We start from the raw sequence: 17,254 nt of genomic DNA, 5'->3' as shown, positions 1-17,254 counted from the left end.
TAAATACTTAAATTATTCAGCATATTATTATATTGGTTTTCCAACTACACACTACAATTCTACTTATTACTGTAAGGGAATGTATTTACTACCACCTTCACTTAGCTTTGCTTCACTTCGCTTCACTTTGCTCCACTGCACTGTCAATCTACAAGCTGTTAGAGGCTAGTTAGCACAATGCACAATTGGATAGGTGAATACACTGAATATACTGCCTATTAAATTTTTGCAAAAATCTGAAAAATAATGGCCTAAAATAGTAGTAATAACTCATTATGACTACTGTTTTAGGCAATTATTTTAAATATATAACACCAAGTTACTACTTAATGAACTATTTAATCAGAGCACATATTTGTTGAATTGTGGTACATATGTTTGTTATTTTTCATTTGTTTCCGAATTTAGCCAACTATGGGCCGCATAGAACTTGAGGGTTTCTGGCCTCTTTTCTCTTCTCTTGCCAGAATCTCTTAATTTTTTAGCTTCTCTCCTCTTCGGAAATTGTCCATTTGGGTCTCCTTTTTAGTGGTTTCTCTTCAAATGATTTTGTGTCTGTAACATTAATTCTGTTTTTTTCCCAGCTGTAGTTTAGAGCATTACATAATATTTATGTGTAATATTTCAGCATAATAATATGTTATTCTGTTATTTCATTTTGAATAAACCATTTCAGAAAACTATCAGATGAGAATATTTGGATGCTAAAGGAGATTGCACCTGAGATTTTGAAAAATCTGGAATCATTAAGATTATTGGTAAAAAAATTATCTAGCCTTCCAGGTTATATTTTAAATCTCTCCAGCAATACACAAGGCAATCAGGTATGTTTTCATATTTTTCAAGCTAATGGTCTTTGTACATTAAGAAAAGATACATATATACACACATCCTCATTATTATGTTCTACCTTTCATCATTCACTCTGAACTAAGTGTTTTCACAACCTTCTGTTTGCAACTATAACCTAAAACATCATCCAATTCTTTATCTCTTACCGTGAAATCATTAAAAATTGCATTTGACCACAGATTGTCAAGTCCATTATTTTTCTAAGCAACCTATCCTCTTCCATTCACCTTACATGATTTACCACTGAAGCAGGAGAATGTCGGGAGGTATCGGACAGTTTAACTTTTCTGTCATAATTTTTTTATGGACTAGGAAAAACATCATGTAATGCATTTTATAAACATCTATATTCTTATATAAACGTACTCACTAGAATATATTAAATCACAATTAAAAACACAGACAATATTAACAAATTATGAAGTCATTACACTTTCGTAGGTTTGAAAAATGGAGGTTGGTATTGGATGGTCAATCTTTTTTAACATAAAGAGATTTTTTTTCACATTCAAAATACAAACAAATTAACTTTTAGCCATTCTGCAAATATCACACTCATTAGTGTTGAAGATTCTTGATGTACTAAACAAATATTTAGTCATAAGATCATTTAATTTATCAAAAAATTTGTCCACTTGCTCCTTGTTGAAGCCTACTGCTCGCTGCAAGCTGCTAGACTCAGCCGTCCTCAAACGGAGGTGCTGGTGCCTCTTCATAAAATCATAAAAAAGGCCTTTCCTTGCCATCATTTTAGTTTTATTAAACCTATGTTCAGCTCTCAATTCCTCAGCAAATTGATACACAAGTTTTAAAAATTTGGTTTTGTTGAGTGGCATGAGCTGGCTGTCGAGGTTTTGATATGCATGTACAGGTCATTCTCTTCTTCATCTGAGAATGTTATCTGATAAGTCTCACTGTTCGCCGTACACACTTTTATTGGAATCTCTTTACCAGCATCAAGAGCTTTAATTCTATCACCTAACGTGCTTTTGTTGAACAGAGGAACATTAACTGGCCTCTCTAATACTCATTCTATTGTCCCTGACACTATTCACGGCTAATATCATATTGCTTTCTTCCCAATATCCTCGTATCTTCTCCATGTTTACCTAAAACAAAGGATGGTATTATCAGTTACCTGGAAGGAACTGCAACCTATAATGTCCAATACCACACGCCAGTTTTGTGTCCGATACTGCCCGAATGACTCTCTGAAGAAACAACAGGAACTGAACGAGAACGTTCAAAAAGAAACTGATTCTAAACCCATAGTATTACAGAGTAAGGAATACTGTTTCTGCTAATGTACATGAAGTTCAATGCAACTTATCCTTGTTGCTGCTACTTTTTGGTAAAAATATATCCATGCCGGCTGAAAATCACACAAAGGACAAAAATACACCACCACTCATAAACGACCCTGCCTTTCGACTGAATAGGATGTACCCACCCTTCAAACATGCAGGCGGACCTGTGAGTAACTAAACAGGTTCTGCCACATGCTGCTAACAAAGACATCTGTGATTGCCCGACACCAGCCGCCATCCGATATCTCCCGATCCTCCCCTACAACTTCATGCAGCAAATTCTTTCCTAAATTAGCTTTCACATCTTCATTATGAATGCTTTGCTGCCATTGTTACCACCTCTGTGTACCAACAATATATTATTCTTGCTACTCTTATGTGTGTTACCTCTAGGTTATGAACAAGATATCTTGAGTCCGTATATTTGCATACCATTGTGAATGAATACAAATCCTATGTAGGTACTTGAAGTGATCCAACTGTTCCAGTTTCATATTCCTGTGCATTCAGTTTCTTCCGCATCAATATCACCTTAGTCTTGGAAATAAATACTTCCTGTATTTCTTTTCAAGTTCCAAGTTATTTGATTGTAAGTTTTTAGGACTGTTCAAGTTCCAAGTTATTTGATTGTAAGTTTTTTTTTTAGGACTGTGCTAAGCTGAACTGCTTACTACTTTTATACCCCACCGAGCTCGATAGCTGCAGTCGCTTAAGTGCGACCAGTATCCAGTATTCGGGAGATAGTAGGTTCGAATCCCACTGTCGGCAGCCCTGAAAATGGTTTTCCGTGGTTTCCCATTTTCACACCAGGCAAATGCTGGGGCTGTACCTTAATTAAGGCCACGGCCGCTTCCTTCCCACTCCTAGCCGTGTCCTGTCCCGTCGTCGCCATAAGACCTATCTGTGTCGGTGCGACGTAAAGCAAAAAAAAAAAAAAAAAAAAAAACCACCACTTTTATACCCAATTGAATCCCACCCTGCCATATTTTACCTTTCAATATTTGAACCATGCTATTAATGAACAATAAGGGTGGAAGATTACAGCCATGTTTAACCCCTGTTAACTATTTTAAACCAAGAATTTACTCTGCTGTCAACTCTCACTGCACCCTGATTGTCAATATAAATGCTTTTGGTTGCCTGTAACAATCTGCCCTTCATCCCATAATTGCTCAGTTCAGCCTACATCATTTTTCTTGGTACATTACCGTAAATGTTTGAAATGTAACTATCTATTTCCAGCTTTATTTCCAAAATTTTGTAATGATTTCTTTTTGAATACTATAACTATTTCCTTGGCTCTATTTTTTCATGTACTGTTCCCTCTTGTCATCAGCTTTTTGTTGTGTAGAGAAAGCCACCAAAAAATTATACTATGATTACTGAACAACAGCACAAAGGTTGACATGTAGAAGGTACACCAACTCAAGTGCAACTCAAGTGCGAGGCACTTGAGCACCTGTCTCATAGCCCTGATCTCTCCCCATGCTATTATCATGCCTTCAGTCTCCTCAAAAAGGCATCAATACTTTACTTCTCACAGCCCAGTACTCACTACATTCAGCTGCATGCGGAATGACTGTCGTTTGTTTACATGCTCGCGGCCTTCTCGGGAAGGATGTTGTCAACAGCTAGTCACTGCTGCCAACCTCTGCACTTAGGAACTAATGAGTGAGTGGTGCTTTGATAGCTGGTGGTGGTGATTATTGTTACATGATTCGAAGCAGCCCTGGCCCTCTAGTTTCGCAGCATCAAATCGAAAGACCTGCACCAGGCCTCCCGGAGGCCACATACATTATTATTTATTTATACGTGATTATACAGGGTCTTTCACTCAAGGTGAGGTCGGCCGGCTGGCCGGCCAGTAGAGCACAGCAGGTAGAAGGGCGAGCTGAGGGTCATATGAGCACATAACAACGCGGACCTGAGACTGAGACGGTTGCGAAGCAGGATTTGCCTAGTAATGTTGACTTCCTGTTGATAAACTTAACGATAATAGGTTAATATGGTAGTTTGATCCCTTGTTGACTTGTTTGAATCTATTACAGAGCTATTTAAAATATTTTTACTTGAGTCCGCCTTGTCAATACACCTTATAATGATAGAAAATTATTTATTTTACCATACATGTTTCATCACTGATGAAGGGAATGGATGGATGATTTCCCGAAACGTGTATGGTAAAATAATTTTCTATCATTATAAGGTGTATTGACAAGGCGGACTCAAGTAAAACTATTTTAAATAGTTCTGTAAAGATTTAAAGTTGACTTCGTTATTTCGTTATTAGCCTATTTTAAGTTATGAGTGTTATAAGTTAACAACGTGTGTACGTGTTAGTTGTTATTTTTTATGACGTGTATGTGGTTATTGTTTAACTGTTATTGTGTTTAAAAAATTTATAACGTGCTATTGCTAAGTGTTAAAGCCTATTGTTTCAATAATGTCTCAAACTGCGTACACATTAGAACAAAAGATTTTCATATACGACACATACTATTGACATATTCTTGTAGAGAAGTTAGAAGATGGTATATTGGAAAATTCCTGGGTGCAAACATTCCAGGTAAAGAAACTGTCAGAAGACTTTTGAACAAATTTAGAAGCATAGGTTTGATTCTCGATAGAAAGCGAAGAGTAAAAGAGTGTGTACTTACTGAGGAGAAATCAAGCGAGGTAGGGGAAATATTAAAACGCTCCTACAGAATCGCTCAAAAAAACTTTTTCAGGAAACACAAATTTCAATTACCACCACGTGGCGAGCTACAAAAATGTTAGAATTGAAACCATACAGGATCACTGTTGTTCAAGAGTTGTGTCCATGTGATAATGAGAGCAGGGTAAATTTCTGTAACTGGGTTTTAAAGTGTGTTGATGATGGGGTACTTGATCCAAATTAATAATACTCTCTGATGAAGCATGGTTCCAATTAAGTGGACATATTTCAAGTCAGAAGATAACAGGTACTGGTGTTCAGAAAAACTTGAAAATTTCATACATGAAACACCCCTACATGATGTAAAAATGGGAGTGTGGGCGGCAGTAACTGCACACAGGATAATACGGCCTATATTTTTTGAAACCACAATCAATGGGCAGAGATATAGGTATGACATTCTCATACCATTTCTTGAACAATTGACGGACAATGAATGGCAGTCTGGATATTTCCACCAAGACTCGGCCCAGATCTTACGGTTTGCGATTTTTATTTATGGGGAAAATTGAAAAATAAGGTTTATGCAACAAACCCTCACACTCTAGATGAACTCAAACAAAATATCACGAGAGAAATTGAGGCTATCTCGGTAGATGACATAATACGTGTGAATGAAAATTCCCTTAGACGATGCCAGAAATGTTAGATGCCGGTGGAGGACATTTTCTACATCTTCTGTGACAAGGTGAGTAATTATTTTACTTTGATTATGTGTTATTATGTGTACTTGTTATTTACATGAGATTTGTTCAGGCGCTTTCTCGGCCCCAAGCTTAGTGAGTTACCATGTGCTCGTCTGACCAGCTCGCCCTTCTACCTGCTGCGCTCCGCCGGCTGGCCCCACTTTGAGTGAAAGACCCTGTATTACAGTATATATTATCAGACATGCCAATTATCCCAATTTTTATTGTTCCTCCCAATTTCCTGATCGCCAAGACTGATATCCTTATTTTGAGGGCAGTTTCACTTATTCTCGTTTTATTTTTAAATGCTGCGCCTTCCTCATGTATTGATAGTTGACTGAGATATAGCTGGTCGATACTAGTTCCAATAACTTTGGAAGGCAGCATTGTATCATTCCAAATTATTTTTGTTTAGTCTTTGTGTATTGTATCCAGCTTCTTGAACTTTGATGTTGTGTGTGTTGTTTGATCATGTGTTTTTCTGCTGTAAAGTGACATTCATTGTGCGATATATATTTCTCCAATAGAGGCGTCTGATACCACTTGCAGATGAGCACATGGATCCAGAAGACGAAACAAATGCATTTTCCCCAGCTGATAGGCAGTAATGCTCATGTTGAAAGATAACATAAAATAGTGCTAAAAATGTGTAATAATTTCTACACCAAAATGTCAAAGAAATATGCTGCAGATGTGTTTATAATGAGGCATGTCTGTGTTGGAATAAATGAAAAAAGGGAGCAACTTTCATGTTTTGTACTGTCTGTAGGTAAGATATTTCAATGGCATATGGCAGGAAGTGTGATATATTCAAACATGTGTGAACTACAAAACATAACAGATTACATAGTGTGTAGAACGGAACTAGAAACTGAACTTTTGATGTAAAAGCCAAGGTGTAAATCCTGTGATGAATTCTGAGGCTTTATTTACGTAACTTTTCGTAGAACATAATCTCTCTGTGAATTCATCCTTTGTTTTGCAAAATATTATCCGATTTGGAAATTGCAAAACTATATTGGTGAGCCAGAACAAGTTCCTTTTATGTTGCACTGACACAGATAGGTCTTATGGTGACAATGGGATAGGAAAAGGCTAGGAGTGGGAGGAAAGCGGCTGTGGCCTTAACTAAGGTACTGCCCCATCATTTGACTGGTGTGAAAATGGGAAACTACAGATACCGTCTTCAGGGCTTCCGACAGTGAGGTTCATATCCACTATCCCTAATGCAAGCTCACAGCTGCGCGCCCCCAACCGCACGTCCATATTGCTCTGTGTGTGCCAGATCAAAAACTATGGCTGTCATTATAGAAATGTGAAAGGAAGAAAGGAAGAAAATTGTTCTGTTGCTACTAATGGTAGCAGTCAAAGTGACTGCAATTTATATTCCATCGTTGTAACATTTTCCAGGCCTGAATTGAGTGAAATTAAGAGTTGTCTACTCTCTGTGCCTAGTTTAGAAGGGGATGCTACTGGAACTAACATACCAATCTTTTGCTCGCAATTTTTCAAGAATTCTGCATACTATTAAAAAGCTGCCTAGCTCTTGGTGCTAATAATGCTCCAATAAAGGTACTATTAAAAATGGTGTTGCAGGATGTTTGAATCGGGAAGTTAGTAACACAGTCATTTTGGACTGTCCATGTCACCTAATTAATCTTGCTGTAGAGAAGTGGGCAATTTGCCTGTGAATGTAGAGGAAGGTATCAATATTTTATTTGGAAAAGAGTGCGGAGAGGAAAGAAATGTTCAGAGAATTTCAAAATTTACACTACACAGGGATGATAAATGTTCTGGAACATATGCTTACTTGATGGTTATCATTGAGGTGTTCAGAGAGGATTTTGCAGAGTGGGACGCTCTGATTAGTTTATTCAGGAGTAAAAATTGTAATGATTCTCAGGTGGAAACTTTGAAGACTCGCAAACACTTATGAAATGTGCCTATTCGATGAGTTATCATTGAGAGGGTGTTTAGAGAGGTTTGCAGGAGTGGGACCCTCTGGTTAATTTATTTACAAGTGAAATTGTGAACAAGGATTCTCATGTGGGAACTTTGAAGAATCACAAAATTCCTAAGCACAAAGTGCAGATGTGTCTTGTTCATCTGAAAAGATTGTGATAAAATTTCACCACACTTCTCAGTTAAAAAGAAAACCCAGTCATCAATGGAACAAATGTTCATGTTTCCTTCATCAAATTTACATAAATCTTTTGTCCTTTTTCTCTCCAAACGTAGCTCTTCAGTCGAGTATGTTGCATATCCACTTATTGAGGTCAATTTTGGAGGAAGTGTTGAAGAATATGATGGCAAAATTTGTGAAACCACACATTATTTAAAACTCTACAGCTAGATCAGTTTTAGATGAAGTGTTGAAAAATGTGATGGCAGGTATTATGAAATCACACATTATTAAATACTCATTCTATCTCCTTGTGTAGATTATCATACTCCTGCAAATCTAGAGGATTGTGATCAGATGACAGGGAATTTTATCTTTTCATTGGTGGAGACTTTAGAGTCAGGGGAAAGGTGTGTAGATCTATTCTTTAAGTCTGTTAGAAAGTGGTTTTTATGCATCATGTCACTGTGTGGTACTGCAAATTTCCATTCAAAAGATATTTTAGTGAATGAAAAAGTTGTAAATATTTCTGCTATTAGTAAAGCAAAATTTCCTAGCCTTTGACTTTTCATAAACAGGTTTCTGAACATTCTGACTAGTAAAACAAAACATTTAAACAAGACAGTTGATATTGCACTCCCATTTCTGTAACTTTCAATGGAAGATGTAACAGACTTGGCAAAAGTGAGAACTGATGTTCAGTGGGCATTAGTAGAGCAGATGACATCAGATAGTGTTCTTAAATATGACTAACTCTCTAAGGTGATGCTTGCTATTTTATCAATTTCACACAGCATGAGAAGTTTTCTGCACAGTCACAAAGACAAAAACACAGTTCAGATTCATGCTTTCTGAAAAAAAAGAAACTTTACCTTCAAATTTGTTCATCTAGGGAAGTGCTTTGAGGAAAAATTTAGTTCAGAGTTTCTAAACAGGGCTACGGTGTGTTGAACAGCAATTAACACTAGTCGTATGGTGTTCATCTTGTTAAAGGATGAGAAGTCATATTATCCTAAAGTTCAGATATGTGCAGTATTATTAGTATTCACACATGCATACACTTATTTAAAAGAAACCACCTCCGTATTAAAAGGCTGCCATGAATGACAATGTAATACAGATCACATGTGATAAATGGAGTTCTTACAAGTAATAAACACAGAAATTATGTAATTTTGAAAGTACAGTGTACTCTCGCTTGATTACCTGGCCGTGGATTATCCTGTTTTGCAGATTAACAGTGCGCGTTTTCACCTTATTAAAAGTACTGTAATTGAAATTGAATACGTTTGAATTTACAGTATTTTTTGTAAATATTGTTGCAGTATAGTTCACACATGTTCACACATACACATACACGTACATATTTTTGCAGTGTAGTCCCAGTGGGGGTAAGTTATTTTTAGTACAGTACTTAGTGACAGGTCGACGACTTCTTTATTGTCCTGTCTTGTTTTGTAATAGCGAAGTGTAAGTTCTGTCAGGAGGTGGGGGTAGGTTTATTTCAAGGTTGCTGGAAAGCTAGTGCTTTCTACATTCCGTTGAGAGATCCACTTAAATGGTCAACAGCTATTAACAGATTGTCATACAGTAAGATACAGTACGTTGTGGTGTAAAAAATATCTGGTGTAAAACATAAATGAGTAGTGCTAACAATCAAACCAAAAAATTAAATATCATTCAGAAATTAGTTAATGGAGTCTCTGCAAGCAAATTAGCCAGTGGTTATGGAATAGGAGTGCAAACAGTGCGAGACATTAAAAAAAAAAAAAATCAACAAAATCTCATAGCCTTCACAAGGGACTGCGATAATGATTCTCGCCTACAAAATGGAAAAGTATGAAGACATCATCTTATTAGGAGTTTGATTCTGCTCTCCTGAAATGGTTTAACCAGAAGAGAGCAGAGGGAATACTAATTTCAGGTGCCATGTGTTCCAAGAAAGCCAGGTTTTTTTTTCATAAAGTGCTAGGCTTAGAGGGTGATTTTAATGCTTTATCAAGGTAGCTTACTAGATTTAAACAGCGACACGGTATCCGTCAATTAAGGGTGGAAGGAGAGCGTCTTAGTGCGAATACAGAAGCGTCTGCATCATTTTGCAGCAGCTTTAAGAAATTTATAGAAGAGGAAAATTTTATTCCTGATCAAATTTATAATTCTGATGAGTCAGGGCTAATGTGGAAATGTCTTCCTGCAAAACCTTTTGCTTCAGAAAAGGAAAAGTCTGCTCCGGGACACAAATATTCAATAGAACGCATTATAATCATGTGCTATGGAAATGCCTCCGGAAACCACAAAATGAAGCTTGTAATGATTGGGAAAGCCAAGAAGCCCCATTATTCAAGGGGGACTGAAGTCATAATCATGCCTGTTGTTTATTACAATCTGAAGGTTGCCCGGATGACTAGGGAAATGTTCCTCAGTTGGTTTCAAGAATACTTCATACCAGAAGTAAGAAAATTTCTTAAAAAGAAAGGATTACCACAGAAAGCATTGCTGTTTTTGGATAACACACCTTCACATCCAAACGAAAGTTTGTTAATTTCAGACAATGGACTCATTGTTGCCAGATTTCTTCCTCCGAATGTGACAGCACTGATACAGCCTTTGGATCAGGGCGTTATTGCATCCGTGAGCTACACTATAGATCCAAACTCCTGAAAAGTTTGCTGGAAGAAAGTTTTGTTACTCTAGAAAATATCTGGAAACAATATTCTTTATTGGATGCAGTACATGGAGTTGCAACAGTCTGGGGAAAAGTAAAACCGTGCATCCTATCGCAAAAATTCTACCACAGATAAAAGAACAGGATATCCGCGAAGAAGACAGTTCTCAAGAAATTCTTGCTCTTGTTAAGAAAGCTGAAGGGTTCAAAGAAATTGACGAGGATAACTTAACTCAATGGTTTTTGAATGCCTTGTGTGAACAAAGCTTTCAACAGTTAAGTGACGAAGACATTGCTAATGTCTGTGCTGGAAATGGTAGTGATGTTGACAGTTTAAGTGAGGTGAAGAAACAGAAGGTGATGAAAGTATTTCTCATTCTGTGGCTTTACAGTGTATAGATACTCTGTTGGATTATATGGGACAGAGTGGGTTTGAATACGGTGACATTATTGTTGCAAGCAAAATACATCTCAAGGTAAGGAAACATATGAACAACCAAAAGTAGATAACCATTACAGACTTCTTCAGAGCACAATAATGCAGATGAGTTATCTTTATAATTGTAGTATACCGTACTTTATATGGTACTGTATTTTTAAAAATTATACAAGGCATTTTTCTTGCAATAAACACATGATTTTGGATTATGTGTGTTTGATACAGATTTTCATTCCCATAGGAACCTGAATTACTTGTCCTAAATGAGCAAATTCATAATTCCAATATAAATGGTCCATTATTGGAAATGAAATTTTTTTCAGCTAGCGTACCAATTCGGACTCATCAGTTGGTAACTAGCACACCTACCAAGACAGATGGCTAGTGCACATTGTAGAGACCAGGCCACTGTGTAGGCTTCTTGGAGCCACAGGCAGTGTCAATGCACTATGAAAGACTTGAATTGCTCGTCTAGGAGATATAATTGAGGTTCCCTATGGGAATCAAAACCTGTATCATCTGATAGCCTAGCAGGCATCAATTTTTTGTAAAAGAGACACAAGTATGTCATAGTTTATTAACACTGCCACTGGCTCCAAGTAGCCTACATAGTGGCCTCTAGGATGTGTACTAGCCATGCGTCTTGGTAGGTATGCTAGTTACCAACTGATGAGCCCGAATTGGCACACTGGGGCAAAACATGGTGACCAAGAATGAGTTAGCTGGAAAATTTGTCATTTCCAATAACGGACCATTTATATTGGAATTATCCGTGCCATTCACCCCTGGATAATCAAGAGTATAGCGTATCACAAAACTGAAATAAGGTGATGATTTGGTATGTAAGTACTGAACATGTTGTGCCCAGGAGTCTAATGGAACCTTGGAGAGGTATCATAACTATTTTGTGAATGACCTCCATGGACAACCGGAAACACTTCCATTTGTCGACGAGTGTCGAGGCACTGTGCCGTGTGCTCCAGCCATTCGTCCTGTTATTTCAGTCTCTTGAAGATGGTACTTGGATTTGTAATAGACACTTGAAGGAATGCCTGTGTTTAATTTTAAGAACTTTGTTCGTATTAAAATGATGTGTTTGGAAATACTGGAGAAGTAAGAAAGTACCTCATCCAGAAATGAAGAAACCGAGCTCGATAGCTGCATTCGCTTAAGTGTGGCCAGTATCCAGTAATCGGGAGATAGTGGGTTCGAGCCCTACTGTCGGCAGCCCTGAAGATGGTTTTCCGTGGTTTCCCATTTTCACACCAGGCAAATGCCAGGGCTGTACCTTAATTAAGGCCACTTTCGCTTCCTTCCAATTCCTAGGCCTTTCCTATCCCATCATCGCTGTAAGACATATCTGTGTCGGTGCGACGTAAAGCAAATAGAAAAAAAAAATTAGCAAGAAATGAAGAAGTTACTTGTTCTGCTGTAGTAGAATTGGAAAAGTTATCTTCACCATCATTTATTTTTTCATCATTTCTGATTCTGTACGATGTATATCAATTATTATAACATACCTAATGATCAATTTTCATTTCAAGAAGTAAATTACAAATAAAAATTACATTTAAAAAGTACTGATTACAAGTAAAGATTTCTAGGAATGTAACCATTACAAGTAATCTGATTACTTTTCCTCAATTTATTTCCCAAATCTGGTTATATGTTACAGTAAGAAAAGTAATGTGACCTCCAGTTCACAGTTTCAGTATGATTGAGAATCTGGTTATGTAGGTTTAGTGGTGATGGGTGTCAATAAAATTAAAGGGGTGAATTATTAATATATTTCTGATTGCTGGAATTTTGTGTATGGTGATGAGTGTCATTAATATTAATGGGGGGAATTATTAGTAAATTTCTGATTGCTGGATTTTTGTGTATATTTAAATAATCAGCGGTGAGTTATATAACTTTGTATGTAAATATATCGTCCCTGGAATGGCAAAGTAACTTAAGTGACAAAATATGAATTTTACACATGATAAAAACTATTAGAGAGTCAAATACTTACAGTTTTAGTGTGTTTTGGTTTTTATTCTACTCCAGGAATGAATTTTTCTCCTTATTGTTATATTAGGTTATGTATTTATTCAATCGTAGCGAAAAGGAACTTATTTTAATGTTATGAATGTCACGATTGTTCGCCTGTCATTGTCAAGTGCATTGTTTAACAAAGTGGTCCTCTTACGATAGCTTTCGTAGTGCTTATATTTTGGAGGCATTGGTTTGAAGGAATGTAAGGCATGAGAATAATGAAGAGATTTTCTTATGCTTGTATTATAATTTTGTATGTCAATTGTGCAGCCCTTGTAAGGCAGATCCTCCGATAAAGTTGGGCGGCATCTGTCATGTGTAGGTAACTGCTTGTTATTGTGGTGGAGGATAGTGTTATGTTTAAACTCATGTCCTCATCCCGAAGTGGTGCAGCTCTTTTCAGGCACACCTCCAATGGAGGTGAGGTGCATGTACTATTTCAACCACATACCAGCTCTCCTGCCATTCTTAAAATGATTGTATTAAGAAATGTAGATTTTAAAAAATATAGGAAAATTGACTTACTACACTACAATAAGAGAATCAAAGTGGAAATTACACTGATTACAGTATAATATTTATAAAGGAACATTTTTATCAGTCCTCCTCCTCTTTTTGTGGTAATAGATCACTGTGTTTGAAGTCGTAAGTAAGGTTTCGATACTCATTGTGGAACATTGTAGGTTTATTTTTTTTAGTGCAATAAATGATTGTAAACTTATCCAGAAATGTAGATTAAAAAACAATTACCTTAGCTGTCTTATAGTAATTTTTTAAAATTTATATAACCCTGTCTTGTGTCGCCTGTTAATCTACTTGTTGGATATCACCTATCCGTCATCAGAAGTACACTCAGTTTCCAGAGCAACTTACTCACAAATGTATTAAGAAATTAATGTTATTGGCTTGATGACCCACTAACTACTTTTACGGTTTTCGGAGATGCTGAAGTGCCAGAATTTTGTCCCGCACGAGTTCTTTAACGTGCCAGTAAATCTGTCAGCACAGGGCTGATGTATTTGAGCACCTTCAAGTACCACCGGACTGAGCCAAGATCAAACCTGCCAAGTTGGGGTTAGAAGGCCAGCGCCTCAACTGTCTGAGCCACTCAGCCTGGTCACAACTGTATTCACAAGATAACTACTGTCATGCTGTGGCATGTGGCATCCAGAGAGGCACGTGCAGGTCTTTTCATTTGACGCCGTATAGCGACCTCGATTACAACCCTTTTTTATTTCTAATCTTCTTCCAGTTGAAGAGTAACTCGTTTACAATACCGGTACTTCTCAAACTGATACAAGCTCCTTGGAAACCAATCCTCTCTCCTGGCATAGGTCATAATTTAGATATTGATTGAGTTGCTTTTTAAAGAATGAAAAATTCATGGCTTGTGCATCAAAATATTAAAAATCCGTTACACACTTTTTCCCTTTCCGTGTTTTTCCTGGTGTACCAAATGAAGTTTCTTCACTTGTGCTGTCTGTGTTCAACTAATTTTTATTTTTTTGGCTACTTGTTTAAATGTCACACTAACACATTGAAGATTTTTGGCAATGGAGTTATGAGAAAGGGCTAGGATTGGGAAGATCATGGCTGTGGCCTTAATTAAGGTACAGCCCCAACATTTGCTTGGTGTGAAAATAGGAAACCACGGAAAACCATATTCAGTGTTGCTGACGGTGGAATTTGAACCCACTATCTCCCAAATGCAAGCTCACAGTCATGCGACTATAACCACATGGCCAACTTACTCGGTTAAAATTCTGTTGATCATCTTCAACAACACTTTTGTTGCATCTGCTATTTTTTGTTGTACTTTTCAACAACTCCCTTCTGTTCTGTTCTTGTGTTTTATTCTTTCTGTCCTCAGCTTCCTTATTCATAAAACTATGAAAACTGAAAAATATCTCCCGTTTGCCTTGTTGTTCCAAAATTTTCAATGGTATGGTTAACTTTGTGCATGGACGATAGGAATATGTACGGACAATGATCCGATTTGTTTAGCTACTGACTGTACTTGCTCAGTCAAGTCTGTCACAAGAAGCAGCCCGTTCTCTTCCCTTCCCATCCCTCTTATGCATTCTACTAGTATACTTGCTGTCAATTAACATGCGATATGTCCGCCAGCAGGCTTTGCCTTACGTTTCAAGTTCCAAATTAATCTGAGGCAATTATAAAACGTGTACTGCATCAGCGACCAACAACAGTCATGAACAATGAAACTGACGCATCTCACATTCCCTGAGAATTAAAACCTATCTCTTACGTTAATCTGTATGCAAATTACAAGATTCTAACTCAGGCACTTTAAATGTAATGACTGGTGCTTATGATAACCTGGTGTTCTACACTGACTGACAGAGCAAATGCAACACCAAGAAGGAGTGGTTCGAAAGGGATGAAAGTTGGGGAAAAAACAGAGTCGGCACGGAAGAATAATTGATGTTTATTTCAAACCGATATGCAGGTTACACAATGCGCACGGCATCGACTCAGTAGGATGTAGGACCACCGCGAGCGGCGATGCACGCAGAAACACGTCGAGGTACAGAGTCAATAAGAGTGCGGATGGTGTCCTGAGGGATGGTTCTCCATTCTCTGTCAACCATTTGCCACAGTTGGTCGTCCGTACGAGGCTGGGGCAGAGTTTGCAAATGGCGTCCAATGAGATCCCACACGTGTTCGATTGGTGAGAGATCCGGAGAGTACGCTGGCCACGGAAGCATCTGTACACCTCGTAGAGCCTGTTGGGAGATGCGAGCAGTGTGTGGGCGGGCATTATCCTGCTGAAACAGAGCATTGGGCAGCCCCTGAAGGTACGGGAGTGCCACCGGCCGCAGCACATGCTGCACGTAGCGGTGGGCATTTAACGTGCCTTGAATACGCACTAGAGGTGACGTGGAATCATACGCAATAGCGCCCCAAACCATGATGCCACGTTGTCTAGCGGTAGGGCGCTCCACAGTTACTGCCGGATTTGACCTTTCTCCACGCCGACGCCACACTCGTCTGCAGTGACTATCACTGACAGAACAGAAGCGTGACTCATCGGAGAACACGACGTTCCGCCATTCCCTCATCCAAGTCGCTCTAGCCCGGCACCATGCCAGGCGTGCACGTCTATGCTGTGGAGTCGATGGTAGTCTTCTGAGCGGACGCCGGGAGTGCAGGTCTCCTTCAACCAATCGACGGGAAATTGTTCTGGTCGATATTGGAACAGCCAGGGTGTCTTGCACATGCTGAAGAATGGCGGTTGACGTGGCGTGCGGGGCTGCCACCGCTTGGCGGCGGATGCGCCGATCCTCGCGTGCTGACATCACTCGGGCTGCGCCTGGACCCCTCGCACGTGCCACATGTCTCTGCGCCAACCATCTTCGCCACAGGCGCTGCACCGTGGACACATCCCTATGGGTATCGGCTGCGATTTGACGAAGCGACCAACCTGCCCTTCTCAGCCCGATCACCATACCCCTCGTAAAGTCGTCTGTCTGCTGGAAATGCCTCCGTTGACGGCGGCCTGGCATTCTTAGCTATACACGTGTAATGTGGCACACGACAACACGTTCTACAATGACTGTCGGCTGAGAAATCACGGTACGAAGTGGGCCATTCGCCAACGCCGTGTCCCATTTATCGTTCGCTACGTGCGCAGCACAGCGGCACATTTCACATCATGAGCATACCTCAGTGACGTCAGTCTACCCTGCAATTGGCATAAAGTTCTGACCACTCCTCCTTGGTGTTGCATTTGCTCTGTCAGTCAGTGTATATATTACTGATGGTGGTTACAGTAAGTTTTTTTTAACGTTGTTTTTACCCTCTAGATTCATTTCACGCTTACAGTTCTTTGCCAGCACGTGCAGTGGAGTCCGATTGATGTATAAACATCGTAACCTCAATTATGACAAAAATGTCGCTTACGATACTTTGCCTTTCCAGGGACGATATCATAATTTCAACTAGGCCTATTGTTCAGTAATCCTTGTCAGGATGAAATAAATCAATAATAATACTCATGCTTTTATGGCAGTGAGAAGCCTTGGTGATCCAAAGTCTGCTAATTTGTAGTTCTGTCCCTTCTTGTTGAAACAGTTGTAACATTTCATTATTTCATTTTGCTCTCATTAAGGATTAATCTGGTACTGATGGCTGGTGGCCAAAACTGGAATAAATTGTGAGGAAACCTTGGTTCTACATATCACAATGATTGCTTTATTGCATTGTTTTGCATTATGCTGTTGTTATTTCATGCACTTCTGGGTATGCAGAGAATTTGGAAGAGAATATTGTAAGAATCCAAACCTGGGCTTTGACTGGCTGTGTCATTCAATTGAATTGAAATAAGTTGCATATTCTGTCAGAATGTACACTGCCTTTGAGATTCTTTATTAAGTATGTCATGTGTCATGATCATTTGAATAAAGAAAAGT

The 17,254-nt window shown here is 38.6% G+C and overlaps 1 protein-coding gene across 1 annotated transcript in view; it reads left to right on the top strand.

The window, feature by feature from the left end:
- Positions 1-541: 541 nt before the first annotated feature.
- LOC136869021 (protein MMS22-like) overlaps positions 542-17,254 on the top strand; it is a 148,032-nt gene continuing 131,319 nt past the window's right edge. The window contains exon 1 of the mRNA XM_068227118.1: positions 542-824. Within this exon, the coding sequence (XP_068083219.1) occupies positions 702-824 (123 nt within the window). The 5' untranslated portion in view covers positions 542-701. The remainder of the gene's footprint in view (positions 825-17,254) is intronic.

Source organism: Anabrus simplex, chromosome 1 (assembly GCF_040414725.1).
Source record: "Anabrus simplex isolate iqAnaSimp1 chromosome 1, ASM4041472v1, whole genome shotgun sequence".
In the NCBI taxonomy this organism is placed as follows: domain Eukaryota; kingdom Metazoa; phylum Arthropoda; class Insecta; order Orthoptera; family Tettigoniidae; genus Anabrus; species Anabrus simplex.
The sequence above is the reverse complement of the archived record's forward strand: the minus strand, read 5'-3'. Positions and strand labels throughout refer to the sequence as shown.